We start from the raw sequence: 19,107 nt of genomic DNA, 5'->3' as shown, positions 1-19,107 counted from the left end.
GCATTTTTTTTTATTGATTTAAAGAAACCTCCGAACTAAAAAAAAAGGGAAAAAAAAGGTGAGAGTCGACTCAGTCATGTACTGTAGCTGTTTATTCACTCCTCCAAAAGAAAGGAAGAAAGAAAAGCATGAAAATAACATTTCAGACACAGATGTGCTCATTACAGTTACTTCCTCGCCATTTTGGTCCCATCGGCAGCTCGTCTCCAACACACACCCGGGTTCCCGTGCAGCGCAATATCACACCGCTTTCAACTTTGCCCCGTTCGCTTTGAAACTCCATCAAATATCCATTACACACACACGGTTGTTAAGGTGCTGCTATAATCCATCACTGCAAACAAGGTAGGGTTGCCTTTGTTTTGGATGGAAAGCTGTGTTTTTTTTTCTTTTTTTTTTCGTTTTGTTTTGTTTTTTCTCCTGTTTTGTTCCAGATTTGTGCAGAGAGAGGTGTTTGAATCCGCAGCAGCAGGAAGCTTCAAACACACTTTTCTGTTGGCGCAGGGCTTCTGATAGCTACAAAGTAACCGCTTTTTTTTCTTCTTGCACATTGTTTACCAAAGCTGCACGACTGACTCAGCCAACGCTTCAAAGTGTCAGCGTTGATGGCTGCTCGAAACGTGAGTCACGGCTTCTTATTCCGGATTACAACCGTGGAGACCCAGACTGTAAACCGGGAGGCCGGCGACGGGAGGAAACGATTCGTGGCATTATCTCGGATTTCGTTTTTATTATTATAGCCAATAAAGCCGTAAATGCTTTATTGGGAAATATTTCAGATGAGCCACTATCGCCCTGATTATCAAATAGCATAAAATTGCTGCGTGAGCCTTAGCGGACTACTTCCAATCGTCGCGTTGGCCGCGTAGAGCTCTTCAGTTTAGTACTGATTATGCTAAAAGAATGACTACCTGACAAAACCTTAAAAGAATTACTCAGACAACTCTTTCTCTGCCTCTGACTCTGTGTGCAGCCTTTCAAACACTATATTTCCTACCACTCAATTCAGTCCTCTCCCTTAATTGGCAGATACACTGTTGGCTCTCATAGGCCTCCCTCTCACAGCTGTCTTCTTTTTCCTTTCTTCTTCTTTTTTTTTTCTCTCAAGACAGACAGAGATGGAAAGATGCTATCTTTGGCAATCAGACGAAGAGAAAGTTTGAGGAGAGAGTCTGATTTATGTTACCTGAACGGCAGCAATAGACGAAGAAATTTATTATTTTTGATAATAATACTAAAATAAGAATAGCTTCTTCTGCACATTTCACTCGAGTTGCGCAAGAAAACCACATCTGCCTCTCAAAGCTGCGATCTCTCATATTGCTTTTAATGACAATGATATTTCAAATTCAATTAATAGTCTGCTTTCAAGTTCAAACAGCATCTCTTATGGAAATTACCCATTGTGGCGCGCTACCTTTTGTAGGACGAGGTTATAATAGAATATTGTTGCCCTTTAGCTCCCCGCTCCGCGGTCAGATGCATTTAAATGTCAGCGCTGTTTCCTGCCTTTTTAGAGCTGCGTTCAAAATAGGGAAACACGAATGCCGGACCGGCTCCCATTACCTGTCGCCTCGGTTTGTGTTTGTGGCCCCCATTGTTTACACTCGACTTTTATGGATCACACTCAAGCGACGCTGGAGGGTGAGGGGGGATTCTGAGCATATTTATAGGGTTATATGGCGTAATTGCCAGCTGATGACCGATAATGAATTTTATTGTAGTGATGAAGATGCACAGGTAGTTCATTATCGTAGATTTCATGAGCTCCAGTAGGAACACTTGAGTGTTTGTCATGTAGGTAATGTTGTAAAATCTCGACTCGGACTGTGTAGTTTCATGTTGATCCTTAAAAAATGGAAAAAAAAAAAAACCTTGTATTGTTTGCACTTGTTGAAAAGCTTTCACAAATCTTTTTATTATTATTTTTGGGACACTTTTTCCACGTTTATCTTTCCGTCTTCTCGTTTTCAGTAGAAGGTTCATTTTGTTTGTCATGCTACTTAACTCCGACCTGTGAGTCATTCAAGCGGGAAAAGACTTCCAGTCTCCAAAAACTTTGCAAAACAAGAAGACATTTAAATTGATCTCTTTGGCCCCGTGTCAAGTATTTCCACTTGTTTCCTTTCAGACGTGCTTCCAGACACTGTTCTCGTCAGAGTCCTCACTTTCAATTCAGCTAAAAAAAACACACTTGATGTTCTCGCAAAGGAAAACTGGACATGGTAGAAGCTGCGTCTCTCTAAATTTGAAGGTTATTGCTGTGGACTGTATAAGGATCTCTTATGGCGGTCTGTGCTGCAGCCGATCTGAAAAGGCGTTTCACTGAAAACACTGTTGAGTTTCTGTGTTTGAAGAGGATTCCCAGGGTTGTCTGTGATGCTCCTCATTCAAAGCGTCGTTCTTTGGTCGATGAGCTCAAGAGTCACCAGAACGGTCCCCAGACCAAAACACTGAATTAAGCCAAATGTGAATCGAGCCAGAGCAATTTGTCCGCTCTTAGTTTTTGAACATCCCCATGCACAATATCCAGGAATGAAAACTGGAGAGCCATTTTGATGAGTGAAAAAGCTTAATCTCTATAAAAATATAAATAACGTTCCAGTCTCTTTGAGTTCAGTATTTAAGTTTAGCTGTAATTTTTTTTGTCTACTTTTCTTTTTAAGTTGATCAGTGTGTTGAGGAACATTCAGTAATCCAAAAATATGAAAGGCGTTCACATTTCTTTCGGCCATTTTTCTGAATTGCAAAGCAAGACGATAACTCGGAGGATAATTATTGGCGGCATTATGTAAAAGCAACATTGTTATAATGTTTTTCCCTTATCAAAAACGTTCGAGAAATCCTTTTATCGCTCTTGGCGACCATTTAGTTGAGCAAAATGAGTATTGTAACCGAGCGTCGCCTTCGAGGAGGAAGCTCTTCCTCGTAGCTTCTGCCTCACAGACCACTCGTCCCCCGTGAGTCTCCTACTCAGCTCCTTCAGACTAGCCAGCAGCAATTAGCAAACACCTGTTGGAACGGCACATCTGCTGAGCTCATTATACAAGCTACTTCTCAGTGCAATGCTGGTAAAACCGTTGTTAAAGGCTTAATGGAGAAATGTTGTTGTGATGAGGTGCTGAAAGCAGAGTGTTGGAAAGAGCAGGAGCTTCTTAAAGAGACAGAGGCCCCATTTCAAATTATGAAGTCAAACTTATTTTAAGTCATGTTTGATATATATGAGATTTTTATAGATTTTTTGAAAAGTGTCTGGGAAACATATAATGCTGCTCCCTTTAAAACTCTGACGAATAGAATCAGAAAAGCAATGTTATTGTTATTCAAATAACTCAGGTATGTGTTGATATAAAGAAAAGCAACAAAATATTGTAACTGTGAAAAACAAAGTTAATAAAAATAGAATCATTCAATATATTAGTGTTGTTTTTGCACTTCGTTAGCAGGGTGCCAATAATTACAGAGGGCGCTGTATTTAATTACCATGAAGCCAGTCACTTAAATCAACAATTATCTGTGCATGACAAAGATGCTCCCATCTCGCCTCCATCAAAGTGAAACATGTAACGTCTCTAACATCCTCTGCTCTCCAGACGGACTGATCGACTGCGTGGATCCGGACTGCTGCGAGCAGCTGAGCTGCGGCTCCGACCCGCTGTGCCACGGCTCGGCCGACCCGCTCGCCCTGCTGCAGCAGAGCCCGCTGCCCGCCAGCGCCCCCGCCAGCACGCACACACACAGCTTCTACCGCCGCATACGCTTCCTCCTCGGCAAGGCGGCCACACACACTCTCCCGGGAGACGTGCCCTTTGATACCAGGTATGCAACTTGTTTACTCGTTGCATGCGCGGCTTTGTGCGTGCTGGCGCATTCTTCCACGGGGTTTGCTTTTACGTCTCTGTCCTTGAATTGTCTCGGCGGGCATTAAGCCGAAAGGAGTGAATTGCAGCTTATGGAGCATTTGTGTTAATAAATTACGACGTCCACTTCGCTGTTGTTTGTTTAATGAACGTGTGTGTGTGTTTGCATGTGAATGAGGCCTTTCATGTGTTGGCACGCCTTCGCATACATCTTAGTGATGCTGTGTGTGACCGGGGAGACTAGGTGTCGCTCGCCAGAGCAACGCTCCGTCCGCCGGTGTCAGTGTCAGACTACAACTACAGAGTTTGTGTTTGTTACGTATTAATGCTTCATCTGTCACTCGGTTACGCCAGTCACCGAGGTGTCACCATGAATTTTTCGGTGAAAAATGCGCCTATCCTTTGCATTATGATGGCCGGCGAAGTTTCGGATGAAAAACAAGCAGTGATGGTTTCCTGAAAAATGGGCAAACGCGCATCGCTTCCCCATCTCAGTTTTATCCTGTGGAATAAGCAAATAAATTAATTATGTGGCAGTTTTTCTAGTGTGTTTTTTTTTTTTTTAGTGGAGAAATCAATGGCAGCTTTCAGGATGAGAGTAACAAACGGACCGATGCAGTCACCCGCAGAAACCTCACCATTCTTCATCTAGCCTCTGTTTCTGGTGTAATAGATATTCCTTCATTAAAGGGCTGTGTGTGGGTGTGAATGTGGAGAGACTCTTTCCAGCTCCGGCCCTGATCATATCTATCTGCAGCTATTCAATCCCTTCCACCTTCTGGCTCTTATCCATTAACTTAAATCATGATGTTTGATTTCCTAACAGTCAGGAAAAGGCTTATATGTTGATCAATTCAATTTTACTTTGTCATCCAACAAATTTGTGTTGCACCTTTTTTTTAACTGAGTGCGAATGAGTTCACCCCTATGAACAGACCTTTTATTGACCTATTTTTATGTGTATTAACACATGTAATATGTAATCATCTATCATTTGGGAGATTATGGTTGGATTATTGGGAGTTACTTTGAACAGACATCACTGTGAACTCAACAGGAACAAAATGACCAGTAAACATTTGAATCACATAAATCCAATTCAAGAGTAGGAATTAAAATTTGCACCTGTCACTTTAAACTTTCTAAGCAAGTTCCTATTTCAAGAATCTTTCATGCAGTGAACCTTTGCTATTAACGGGTATTGGTCCACAGTCGCCTCAAAAATCTACACATACTCTAAACTAAAGACTTCTAAATGCCTAGTTTAATCATTTAACCACCAAATGTACCTTAATATGCATTATTATTCACAGTGAATACCATCTCAGCACTACCTAAAGAGAGAATATCCCTAACTTAATCATCATGGAGGCACTGCCATGATTGGCTGCTTTCAAGCAAAAATAACTTTGACTTCCCTTGACACATTTTCTATTGCGTTTTTCCACTCCTCGTTTCAAACAGAGCCGTATAGCTTTAGGTTAATCCCCTGGGTTCTCTTGAGTAAGTTTGGTGGTTTCTGAAAACCAGCTCTCCTTCAGAAATACCACAGTACTGATGTGTGGTTTTATTAGAAAGGTCTGCTAATGTCCTGTCTGGCACATTGGAGGACATCCACAATAGCTACAGGGACGCCACCAAGGCGATTCCTTTAAGGGACAGTTACGTTTGTTCTATTGTAAATGATGGGAATCAAAGACTAAGAGATGTGGAGAACTCTGAAAACAAGACAAGCTAGCTAGATAAACTTGCAGTTGTGTTTTAGCAACACAAATAGGTATACAAAGTTTCTCAGTTTAGGTTTACTGCTAGGTAAGTTCTAGAAAAAATGTGTTAAAAACTTACAACCCTGTGCTTACAACAGTTGAATGAAATCCTAACATTTAATATCATGCTGGTAATAACAGCAGTGTCTTCCTTTCGGTTGCCTACTACGTCTAATGAGATATAAACATGTTGCTTCCTTCATTGGCAACAACAAAACATAGACGTATGAAACGTTCTGGATCCTGAGGTCTCAGATTTCAGGTTCCATTTGCTCTTTCAACCTTTGCCATCGGCCGGCATGACAGTCACTTAACTCAGGAACTGCTGTGTGGATGAAATTGACCTGCCACTTCATAAACCGACCCGCATGTCCACAGTAATTAGTGCTTCTGTCAAGCCTCGATTGTCTTCGTTTGACCATTGCACATGCTGCTGAAGACACCGCAAATTTATGTACAACAGCTGAAAAACTGCTTAGCAAAAAAAAAAAGCTTCTTCTCCTATATGACACAGTCCTCCTTCAACGAGAGATTAAAGTTTGCTTTTTAAATGACAAGATGTTGAGGCGTCGTCGTGGATGAAGCTATATTTATGGCCTGTATCCTGGCAATCTCTGGCAGACTTCTCCGAGCGATACAAGAGAAAAGCACTGAGCAGAATAAAGGCGGCTGCTTATTCTTCCAACACAAGGTCATTTGACTAGTGCATGACAATGTGCTGCTTTCTCCAAACAATGATTATGCTCTCCGTCATTGTGAACCTGTCATGTCTCCCTGTTTATCTATATTTTTTCTCCCCCCTCTCTCTTTTATCTCGCCACCTTTGTTTTGACAGCCGTGTGTCTGTGATTCGAGGGAACGTTGTGCTGCAGGACAGCTCGCCTCTAGTCGGAGTCAACATCACCTTCCCACAGCATCCCGAGTACGGCTACACCGTCAGCAGGAAGGACGGCAGGTAGAGAGCGCAGGAGCGCACATTCGAACGGATCGCGCCGCCCTTACCGTTAGCCTGACCACGTCTCGCTCTGCTTTGACTCCAGTTTCGACTTGGTGACTTTCGGCGCCATGTCTGTGACCCTCATGTTCCAGCGCCCGCCCTTCCTGCCACAGACACGCACCATATGGACGCCGAACAACAACTTCCTGGTTTTAGATCACGTGACCATGGCCAGGGAGGAGGCTGAGACGCCGAAATGTGACATCAGGAGCGTTCTGAGTCCCTATCCACTGGTCCTGCCTTACCCGCTCCCCAGATACACAGGAGCATGCACAGAGAAGGGCCCTGCCGTGCCTGAGCTACAGGTACGACATGTTGGCACAGTGGCTGCATTTCCATCGAACATAAAGTTGTGCAAATTGGAATTGCGAAAATACATTTGCTTAATGGAAACACGGCAGTTTCGGAAGTTGGTGTATTTTGCAAAACTGCAATGAAAACATGTTTATTTGTAGGCACTACAAATAAACATGTAGTGGCTACAAATAGGAGCCACTACGTAGGAGGAGCGTCTGGCTCCTCTAGAGGTCACACAGCATCACCCAGTCCATCAAAAGTTTAGTTTGTCATTCTGAAGTGTTGAACTCACAGCAAAAAATCGCCAACAACCATTTCCCCAAAAATCCGCACATACAAGTAGCCGCACTCAGAATTATAAGAAGCCGACGTCTTCTCTGACGGCTGATGATGAACGCTGTGCCGTGGCTGAAATATGAACACTGTCGTGATTTTTAAAGACTTATTGCGTGCAATTTTAATTGCATTTTTAATTTAACGGAAACATCGCTACTGCAAAATTGTGTTTTATCTACATTAGCAGAACATCGAAAAAGTTTTGAGGACATTTGTAAAGGAAGCACAGCACAGAGATTATACACCATAAAAGATCAACTTTACAGATCCAATGATAAGCAGACCACACAAACTAGAAAAAGTAGAAATTGTAATAGTCTCTAGAAATCGAAATGAAAATAGGAATGCTGGCGCAAAAATAAAGACTATTCACATTAGACCTTTAAAAAGCTGGAACGATAGTGATACATGCGAGTTCCTTCTTACGGGAAAAAAAAACAGAGTACAACTAAACTGGCAAAGTGCAGAATCTCTCAGTGGTGGAAATAAACGATCGGTGGTATAAGGTTATTTTCTGTTCTGAGACGGCATCAATCTGCAGCTGAAAAAGCAGCTCAGAGCCTCCACTGTCTGATGCAGCGGCTGAGAGGACGTGTCCATAATGGAAGTCAGCCAAAATCCTCATCTTGCAAATCTTAGTATCGGATTGGAGCTTTTAAATGATTTATTTGAATATTATCACCAAGCAAGTGATGCAAGTGATTGAAACTCTTTGAAATAATGTTTGAAAATTCTTCATCCCAACTACTGGGAGTATTAAGTGAGACTTTGTGTCAAAGAGGGAGACATTTTTAAAAACAGAACTGAATGTGTAGCTTATAGCTACTGATATAAAACAGCTAGTCATTTTCAAAACGTGTTATTTGCTCTTGTCCTCACAAGGTCAAAATTATACATATAGACTCAAACGTTTATTTGATATTTAGGTCATATATAGATATCTCTAGAAGTTGAACTGTCACCTCAGTTGTTTTGTAATCATCATCATTCAGACTAGATGTGCGTCCTGAAATTTGAGTTAATTCCTTTCTATAGCTTGATTTTCTGGCACAAACTCAATAGGACTGAGATTCAGGCACTGCTGGAAACTCAATATTTACCTTTTTACCATTCCAAAACCAGTTCTGATGTGCATTTCGAATTATGTGAAGGTTTGGTAAAGGTTTTACCAAAACCGTCACCCAGAAGTTAAAGGAAACATATTATGACATTCAAGAACAACCTGGGAACCTCCATCTTTCAACCTTATAATAAACTGGAAGGTGTCACTTTTCACAGCGAGGCAAACTCTGACCAAAAATTGAGTTAATGCTCCAGAACATTCAAGCTCAAGCTTATAAGTATCTAAAGAGACAATAATTAATCTTTTGGGAACGTTTGGGGAAAAAAATTATGCCTGGATGACTCGAAACGTGGCTTTCAAACTTCACCTCATGAATCAAAAAGAGGCTGAAAACTGATTTTGAAGTAAATAAAGAAGAACAACACCACAGCTCTTTAGCCTCTGACCCAAAGACAATTATTGGAATATGCTTAATGATCTGTACTGACTTTGATAATTAGTAAAATACTCTGAATTACTCTAGGACCTTGTTGTGGCATTTCTGAAACATCCAAGGTTACTGAGGACAATAGATGTATTATTCTGAATCAGTATTGGCGAGCTAAAATGTGAATACATGTAAACCTGAGCACGCAATCCGTTCTGTTTTCAGACAATTAAAGCTGTGTGCTCCATTATCAGTCCGCCCTGAAAATCTTCCTCCTTTGTCAGACTTGGAAAAGATTCACAATCTGACTTTGTACTCTCTCTCACTCTCATTTGGATAAACAATTTTCAAACATTGCTCTTAAGAATTTCAATCACTTGCGTCACTTGCTTGATGAAAAATATTCTCTAAAGTCAATTGGATTCATCTTCTGAGTGAGCATTAATTTGCACTTCACTGTGCTTCATTTAACATTTTCCTGAGAGGCTTAAAAAAAAAAGAAGAAAAAACTCCCCCCAAAAAATGTCATCCCTCGTGATGGGAAGAAATAAGACAATCAAACATCCTTGTGAAACCTGCGCACAATGTGACAATATATGTAGATCAGGAACAATAACTCCTAGATGCAATTTGCTACAGCTCAGCAACAAACAAGCCGAGTCCCAAAGGATTTTGCAAATTTAGCTCATTTCCTATTTACATCATGCAAAGAAGAAATGAGCATAATGCAAATACACGCTTCCTCCATACACTTCCCAACCACAAAGGCAAATTAGGTGTCTGGAAGGCAGATGTAAAGGTCAGGCTGTTGACCTTCTATTTATTGTTTAACATGAATACAATAAATAAACTGAACAAACTTAGCCATATATGCTCTTCGACCAAAAATGCTACAATTCAATATGAGTTACTAAATATCTATATACAGTTTTATCTGGAATTTATGGAGTAAACATGCATGTGATAATTGAAATAAATGAATATATGATTTATTTATTTTCATCCTTGCCCGTCAAAGGCAGTGGGCGTGGCTAACACCGCCATGCAATAGATGATTGATTGGTTTTTGATTGAGTTTCTGCGCAGGTTAACCAATCAACCAACTTTAATTACTTTAATTGTGAGCTACAGCAAAGACATAGTTGAAGAAATAATAAAATGGCACTATAAACATTTCACTCATGATAAAGTTTTATTTTAATTAAAGATTTTGCATTCTACTGCTGTATTTAAAAAAAAAAAATCACTTTTGGTTCTCGATATTCTCTTTTGCATTGGAGGTAGACCTCCACCCTTACTATTTACTCACTAGTTCCACTTGAAACGAAAGCATGAGACCGCCACCACTTTGTATGACACTAGCTGCGTTTCCATCAACCGCATCATTGCATAATTTTGACATTTTGAAAATAAATTTGCTAAATGGAAATACAGCAATTTCGAGAAAAAAAACAAACTTGTCGATTAAACAGTTTTAGCGCTAGGATGAGGTGTTTTTTTGGTCAACAACAGGATGTTGCCACTGGCACAAGCCACGAAGAAGAAGATGACAAGTTATCCTCCAGCTACTTCCTATCACATGAGCAAACTTATTCATTAGTGATTTGAATTGTGTTTTCTTTGTATTCCAAAAACCATAATTGCAACATTTTATTTTTTTCCAACATCAGCGGAATACCAATGAAGTTTTGCTCACATTTCTAAAGGAAGTCCAGCAAGAGAGGAGAGGCGTACTTTGATTTGAAAAAGATTGATCTCGAATCCTTCATTTTTTTCCAGCAAGAACATGATTTTTTTTTTTTTTTTACTTGAAAATGTCAGATTTAATTTCATCAACACTCTGTCTGTGATTTCTTCTGGCAGACTTTGAAGAATTGGATGGGATTTGTAGAAAGAGACAAACGAGAGAACATTTTATTCCGTCAATGAACAAAACCTCCGCACAAAAGAGACAGGAAGCAGGAAAGGCCTGGAGAAAAGCAGGCCGTGTTCCAGCATGTTCCACCCATGACCTAAACGGGAGATGAACTCGCTGAGAATGGTGTGAACAAACAAAAACAGCATGAATCTTAGGTCTTTAATTCAAACACTAATAAATCTTCTGCAAGATAAACTAATATTAACCAGAATGACTTTGAGGCATCTTTCTGTCTAGTACTTAAATAGAAAAAGCACTATCATAAAAACTTTGAGTTCTTCCTGTACATTCTGTCCTGCAGCTTTCCTTCCCTTCCCTTAACTCACCAATAGCTGTTCTTTCACCAGCTCATTTTCCAAATGACAAAGTTTTGATGAAACACCTCTCTCTCTTCCCTGCTGTATTTCTCACTCCGTCCGCCGTCCGTCCTGTTCTCTCCCCAGGCGGTTCAGGAGGAGGTCTCTGTCCCAGGGGCCTTTCTGAAGCTCAGCTACCTGAGCACCCGCGCCGCCGGCTACTCCTCGCTGCTGCGCATCCTCCTCACCCCGCCGTCCCCGTCCTCTCCCGTCTCGCCTTTGGGCGGTCTGTCCAAGGTGCACGTCCGCGCGTCCATCCAAGGACGGCTGTATCAGCGGTGGTACCCCGCGGGGCCCGGTCTGGTTCACAAGCTGGTCTGGAACAAGACCGACGTCTACGGCCAGGAGGTCTGGGGGCTCACTCACGCAACTGGTAGGTGGAATATGGAATGAAGTGATGCCTCTTTATGTGAGGAAACACAATAATAAAATTAAAAAAAAAACATATGGGCCCTGTAGAGCTTTTCAGTTTGCTTTGCAAGTCTTCCACCTACTCATTTCTCCTTTCATCGTTGAAATAAAGCAAGCAGCCGCTCAAAGAATATTAATATTAGCAATATAAAGAGAATGTCTGGTTCTTGGAAAGTGTGCAAACTGCTATATCTGTAGACTTTCTGTCAACTTTTTGCTGTTGCTGTACTTGATGTTCCATTACCTGCTTTAGCTATGCATAGCGGCTCATGATATAAAGCTTCAGTTGCCTTCTTACTTGCAGTGCTAAATTTATGAACTCCTTTCTGCTGTGACCGCAGTTCATTCAGCCTTTTATCAAAAACCTCCCGGGGCTTGTAAGGCAACGCAGTGGTGGTGGAGCATCTTCAGATCCAGCCCATGAAAATCCAAGCTTTAAATAATTATAGTCATGCTTCTTCCTTTTTTTTCTTTTTTTTAAAATTTTGCTTGCCCCAGACTTTGTCTCCTTTGCAATAAGTGCCTGAGCTGAGCAAGTGGTGTGGCTTTTTTAACTTGACTCGTACATTGGTGAGCTGTAGAAGGATCTTATTAATGTTGGTACAGGTGAACCTGCTCTGCAAGAGCACCTTCCAAATCGTCCAGTTTGAGGAAAAGGTGGTGTGCGCAATCCGCCATGAGATGTAAATATTTGGACAGGGCATGAGACCAATACTTGGGGAAGACTTCAGTGCATCAGCTGTCAACCTATCTTTGCTCACCACAGCTTTACGTACTGAAAATCTATCCATTTGTCTCTGACATAGGCTTGGTGAAAGTGGTCAAATGTCCACAGTTGCTTTTTCTGGTTTATTTTTTTTCCCCTCCTGTTGCATCCCCCTCTGAAGAACTCTGGCGCCCCCTAGAGGACGCACGCCCCAGACCTGCCACACTGTTGCTTGCATATCCATCACATGTGTCCAACTCGAGGCCTGGGGTCCAAATTTGGTCCGCTGTAGCTTTTTATGTGGCCCTCTAGACTCCAAATTGCATCAACGTTTCTCATAAATCTGGAAAATTCATGCAAAATCAACAGATTCCTACATTTCTTATGATTTTACTGCAAATTTTTTTTCAAAATTGGTCAAAGACTTTGAGTTTAGGTCACTGCTGCCTCATCTTTACTTGATGTCAAGCATGGTTGATACAGCAGTTATTAAGTTTTCATTTAACATCATACTTATGCAAATAAAAGCACAAAAACAATTGAATTCTAGAGAGACTGATCAGTGTGAAAAGATGCTCAATGTTATTTAATTTTAAGAGATGCTTACTGAAAGCTGAAACAAACAGCTATTTTAGCAGATCAGGGGGTTTTATCAACACATTCTGCCACAAACGGCCCTTTAAGAACATTCAGATTTTTGATATGGCCCAAAATGAAGTTGAGTGATTGATTGGGCTAGGCTGCCATTTTCCATTGCTCCTTCTTCCATATGTCCACTGGTGTTGCTTTCGATGAAGGACTGGGACCATTGTGGAATCCTACTCAGGTTTGCAAGTCTGTAGCCCCTTAAGCCAAAAAACCCGGTAATGGTCTGTGTATTCTGACACCATTCTGTCAGAACTAGTGCTAACTCTGTCTGCCAACTGAGCTACAGAAGCTTATCTGATGGAACGGACCAACGTTTCGTCCCCGTGTGCATTAATGACCCAAATGCTGACCATGATTATATGTCTGATCAATGTTGCTGCTCTCATACGTGTCCAAATTTAAACTCAGAGCAATAAAATTGAGTCATATTTATCTTATCAATGAGGAAAATCATAAGTGAGGGAAAACAAAACATCTCCAGAGTTCACCGTTTGAGAGATTTTTTTTTTTTTTTTACATATCGCTGCTGTCAGAGAGAAACCCTGTATCTCCAAAAATAGAGCTTTGCAGGAACTAAAAGAAATGTAAATTTTGACAGTTTGGTCAAAGGCACATGCTCTTTTTATATTTTATTTTTTTACTGCAAATGTTTCTATAAAAACCCCAGAGCAGAAAAAGGTGTAGAGTTGATTTTCACAAGAAAGCATAAATAAAAACAAGACATAAGCTTCTGCCTGACATCAACAACATATAAGATCTCAATTGTGAATTTCTGTTTCTGAGAGAATTCTAAACTTATTAGATGCTCTCTGCTGATATGAGCGCAGATCATATTTACGTGTTTTCCTCATGTTTGATTCAATCATCAGTGCGGTTTTTGCATGCATGGGAAGGGGCACATGAATAAAAACAGCTTATGGTAGCCTAGCGACAGACAGAAGATGAAAACCGGATAGTTCTCTTTTATTTACGACCTTTACAGATACCTTTTTTCCCCCCTCTTACTGCTATAATTTCATCCTCTTTTGTCACTTGACAAATTCCAAATGGCTCTTGTGCACCGAGATGTAGTTCCAACAGGACACACTCCTCCCTTCCTGCTATACGTGGGGGAAAAAAACTCCCCTGAATCGCTTGGGGATTATTTATTTGGAGGCCATTCTTCTTGTTTTATGTGCAAATTTGTTACAATTCACTAATGTGATCAGCGCAAGGATTTTTCGTATTCTCTTCACCCTCGCTAATCATTAGGGTTGCATTGGCCTTTTTTTAAAATTATTTATTTGAGCGCCGTGGTTTGCATGTAAGCTTGATTGGACATTACTGTGTAAGTGATTGACCATTCAGGAAGTAATCAACCAGTCGCGTGCGGACAGTCTTCTGCTAACAAATGGAGAACTTAGTGTCGCATGACAACAACACAATGATTACAGCGTTTGGTTCGGTTCCTTTATTAGTGATTTCAGAAGCATCGAGTGTAATTCTTAAAGTATATTGAGCTGTGCAAAGAGGGGGAAAAATAAGTTTAGACTCTGCACCGCTGCACCCAGCACCCTTCATCAGAGCCAGCATTGTGCTCTGGAAGAGAAATGGAAAGATAGGGGAAGGCTTAAATTTATTTTGCGGAGTGACTGGCTGTTGAGATATGATCTGCAGTGGCAGAAGGATGCTAGTTTGGAATCATTTTGAAGCCCATTTCTATTGGTGCATACGCCGAGCATAAATATGAGAACGGAGAGTTTTTTTAGCGATAGCAACCGCTGCCTCTGTCCTTTTTCTGTGTCCTTTGCAAAGCATGTTATCAGATGTAGCTAAAAAAATATATTTTTTTACTCTGTTTGGAAAATTACTATTAAGGAAACATCCAAGGCAGAATCAGAGGCATACTCACACATGTTTGTTTCAAGGATTTACTTGATCAATGAGGTGCAATCCTTAAGGCATCAGACTTCTAGCTAACACAGAGAACCTCTCACTATTTATACCTCTTCACATATGCTGTGTGGTGGTCTCTTCAGCTCTGGCAAAATTCCAAAACGGGAAGTGACTCATAAACTTTAACCTTTTCACATGTTAGCTTCCACTTCAACCATCAATATATCGATTGTTCTACACCAGTGTTTCTCAAACGGACCCCATTTAACAAACACTCACAGACCACCTAACTTGAATTAGGCCACAATAACAGATCTTAATATATACAACCTGAAATGAAAATATTAGACTCATAACTCGCATATTGTCATGAACAATTCTACTTGGTGCATTTTGAGTTATTCACATATTGTGAAAAGTGTAGTTTCTGAGCTTTCCAATTATGTCAAACACATGGAAATTGAAAAAGAAATATATTTTTTTTACTACCAAGTGTTGTATGCATTAATTATATTTATGCCTGTTTCTAATTTAAAAGCACAATTAAAGAAAAATAGACTTGAGTTGCTTTGGCAGAAACAAGTATCTTCTTCTGCACCATCAAATATAAAGAATATACAGCCATTTATTTATCTATTATATTTAACTAATTTAATTTAATCAATTGTATTTAAATAAAGATAACAATAGCTGTTGAGGTGTGAGCAGAGAGAGCATCATAAGCTTAGTCCTCACTAACTTGAGACTTGACTGTTCGCTGCTTAGAGCCGTTCAAATGAATTTTCCTAACACTTTACAATTAAGTAATACTTTGTACTTGTCTGCCACATAAAATCGCTGTTTATTTGCCCCAAATAGTTGACGTTTGCACGCAAATCGAGAGGTAATGCATCCGCTGTCTGTCTGTGGAGATTGCAGCGCCGCAGCTGCAAGCTAGCATTTTACCTAAGCATTGACATCAGACTTAGCAGAGGCTTTGTCCAGTCGAGTGTAGGGTCTCTCTATAGAGATCGTATCTGTTCCATCTCAGGGCCTCCTCTCCCTCCTGATTCAACCCATCTTCCCCCTTATCTGTTTGGGCAGCATTTCATCTGCTTCACCTTCTGCCTGATCTTTCACCTCGGTTTATTTATTTAGTTATTTTTACTCATTCTGCTTTGCTAAACCACTTTAACCTCCTCTCTTTAGACCCTTTGTCCTCCTCTTCCTTCAAAGTGTTGCCTCCTTTTCCCATCCCATCCTGAACTCTCTCTCTCTTCCCTCTTTTGTTGTTTCCTCCCGTCTCTCTGATCTTGCGTTGCGATTTCCCCCCCTGCCCTCTGTTGTTCTTCGCTGCGTCTTCAGCATCCTGCGCTCCTACTTCCCCGCACTTTTGTCGGCAGCAGCGACACAGACGTAGACAAAAACACACGTACACCGCCTGCTGCATGTGTATCTACACGGCTGTGCCTGCAGATTGCCAGAGAGAACAAGAGAGAAAGGAGATCATGCTCTGTTTGCTGGGGTGAACACATTGCCTGAGGCCTCAGCAGCGGAGAATGAAAGCTTTCACCTGTGAGATATTGAATGTGCATTTATGGACTACAGTGTGCACATGTATTGTTTGTTGGGAGTATGTCTATGTGTGCTGGACGACTTCTTGTAATATAGCTGCAGTAATATCAGGTTGTGGGGATGTTTTTCTTTTTTGGGGGGAAGTTTTTCTTTTTTTTATCCTTAATACAGAGTCCTGTCCTTTGAGATTGGTTTGCCCGTTTTGTCCTGGAAAAGTTTTATTCTTTTTTTATTTTTTCAGTTGATTGTATTTTTTTATTTTATTTTTTTAAAGGACAAAGTGTTCCTGGTTTCTTTCTCTTACAAGGTTGAACTCATTGAGTAATTAAGTAATGTGACCGATAAGTTATGGGTGGGCATTTTTCACCCCTCGTTTATCATTTATGCTGAAAAAATTCTGATTATGATAAGGATTTTGATTTATTGTTGTCTCAATAAATTTCAATTAATTATGTTGAATAATAATCTTTTTTTTAAAAACTAGCGGCATTATCGGAAATGTTGTTTTTACTACTTTCTTACTACAGTTTGTTCCCCAAGAGCATCAATAACATTTGAAAATATAATTAAATTCGGTTAGTAATTTCAGCTCACTGATATAAATCACAGTTCTTCAAGTAAGTGAAGAGAAACAGTATTTCTGTTTGTGATGCTGTAAATGCTGTGCCATGCAGTCACAGCCATAGTTACCTAAAATATAAGTTTATATATATATATATATATATATATATATATATATATATATATATATATATATATATATATATATATATACACTCCTGATCAAAATCTTAAGACCAGTCAAAAAATTGCAAGAATTTGCATTTTGCACTATTGGATCTTAAGAAGGTTCTAAGTAGAGCTTCACAATGTTAAAGGAAAAAATCAGTGCAAGAGACAAGAACTTTTGAGCAGGGAATTTTCTGAAAACTGCATTTACACTCAAACATGATTTTTTTCAGCTGATCAAAAGTTTAAGACCATAGTCTTTAAAAGGCAAAAGCTGTGCAAAAATCTGGATTCCATGTCATTTTGTGTCAAGTCTTTACACCGTCAAGACCTCCTGATGGCAAAAGCAAAACAGCTCACTGACTCTGAACGTGGTAGGATTGTTGAGCTGCATAAGCAAGGCCTCTCACAACGTGACATTGCTGCTGAGGTTGGACGCAGTAAGACAGTCATTTTGCATTTTTTAAATGATCCTGAGGGTTATGGAACAAAAAAGTCAAGTGGTAGACCCAAAAAAATGTCAGCAGCTCTTAGCCGCAGGATCCGATTGGCTGTCCGTCAAGACAGGGGACGATCCTCTACCCAAATTAAGGCCATTACTGGTGCTGACTGCAGCCCAACAACCATCAGACGGCATCTGCGAGAGAACGGCTTCAGAAACAAAAAACTTCTTCAAAGGCCACGTCTTCTTCAATGCCACAAAATTGCCCGTTTGGACTTTGCAAGGGCGCACCAAACATGGGACATTGAAAGGTGGAAGAAAGTTATCTTCACTGATGAGGAAAATTTTTTTACCTTGATGATCCTGATGGCTTCCAACGTTACTGGCATGACAAGGAGATCCCACCTGAGATGTTTTCTACACGGCACAGTGGTGGGGGCGCCATCATGATTTGGGGTGTGTTTTCCTTCAATGGAACAATTGAGCTTCAGGTTGTGCAGGGGCGTCAAATAGCAGCTGGCTATGTGGAGATGTTGCAGCGGGCATCCCTCATGACTGAGGGCCCTCGTCTGTGTGGTAATGATTGGGTTTTTCAACAGGACAATGCTGCAGTTCACAATGCCCGCCTGACAAAGGCGGGCATTGCTTAGGAAGCAACACTGATTGACCCAACGAGGGTCCCCGTTGTCAATCAGTGTTGCTTCCTAAGTGGACAGTTTGATTTCACAGAAGTTTGATTTACTTGGAGTTATATTGTGTTGTTTAAGTGTTCCCTTTATTTTTTTGAGCAGTGTATATATAAAACCTCTTATCACAATTGTACCACAAAATATTGCTCTAAAATTCTACGTCCACATCTCCCACCCTTACTAAGTGCAATTAATTTCACTTTGATAGAGTTACATTTTGAAAGCAACACTTCACATTTCTCAAGCCTCGACGTTCCCTTCCAATCCTTTAAAAACGAGGTTAAAATGCACCTTAGCTCAAAATATGAAGCAAATGGACTCACTAAATGACCCTTAAAGATAGTTCCTAGATGGAGAACTTTAGTTCAGCGGGATAAGGTTTCCTCTCTGCATCCTCTCTCTGAATCCACCGCGTTCCAAACGACCCATTATTCTCCCTCTCCCCCGATCACCTAATCGATTGTGCGCTCTGAGTGGAGACTTAAGTTGGCGTTGGGTGTCTGCAGAGACTTTTCTCTCGATGTAAGAGAATCTCCCCGAGCTCGGTGCATAATCCAAGCACCTCTGTTCGCGTATTCCAGCATTGTGAACTTGTCTTTATGCTGACTCTGCCCTCTGTTTTTCCCTTGAGCTCTAATCAGCTCGCATGCCCGCGGGTCTACAGTGAGGCCAGTTAAGAGAGATCAGTGCCAACGGTGATTGACAGTGACAACCGCTCCTCTGTGGCTCGAGGATCAGATATGTCAAGCCTTCGTCCCCCTGAAGAATATCATTATTTTCATTTAGCCTGTCTGATATCAATCTGGAATGACGGTGCAAAGAGTCTCGTACACCCGCTGTTTTATTTCTCTATACTGACATAGTGACCTTAAAAATAAGACTTTGGTTATAGAGGAATGTGTGGTTTTCACCTTGATTGATGAGAGGGATTTGTTCCAGGATGACATTGTCCACCATAAGAGTCTAAATGGTGACTAAATTGGTAGCTATCGTTGAAAACTCGTGGTTCTCAATGGGATCCTCGTCGAAAAGC

General features: G+C 40.7%; 1 protein-coding gene across 3 annotated transcripts in view; it reads left to right on the top strand.

Annotated features, from left to right (window-relative positions):
* The window catches only part of tenm1 (teneurin transmembrane protein 1), a 300,581-nt gene that overhangs the window by 187,055 nt on the left and 94,419 nt on the right, over positions 1-19,107 (top strand). For all 3 annotated transcript variants that reach the window (XM_081611713.1, XM_081611715.1, XM_081611714.1), the window contains 4 exons: positions 3,594-3,819; positions 6,462-6,581; positions 6,667-6,928; positions 11,108-11,393. In XM_081611713.1, the coding sequence (XP_081467839.1) occupies positions 3,594-3,819; positions 6,462-6,581; positions 6,667-6,928; positions 11,108-11,393 (894 nt within the window). The remainder of the gene's footprint in view (positions 1-3,593; positions 3,820-6,461; positions 6,582-6,666; positions 6,929-11,107; positions 11,394-19,107) is intronic.

Source organism: Poecilia reticulata, chromosome 10 (genome assembly GCF_904066995.2).
Source record: "Poecilia reticulata chromosome 10, P_reticulata-male-v2, whole genome shotgun sequence".
Classification (NCBI taxonomy): Eukaryota; Metazoa; Chordata; class Actinopteri; order Cyprinodontiformes; family Poeciliidae; genus Poecilia; species Poecilia reticulata.
The sequence above is the reverse complement of the archived record's forward strand: the minus strand, read 5'-3'. Positions and strand labels throughout refer to the sequence as shown.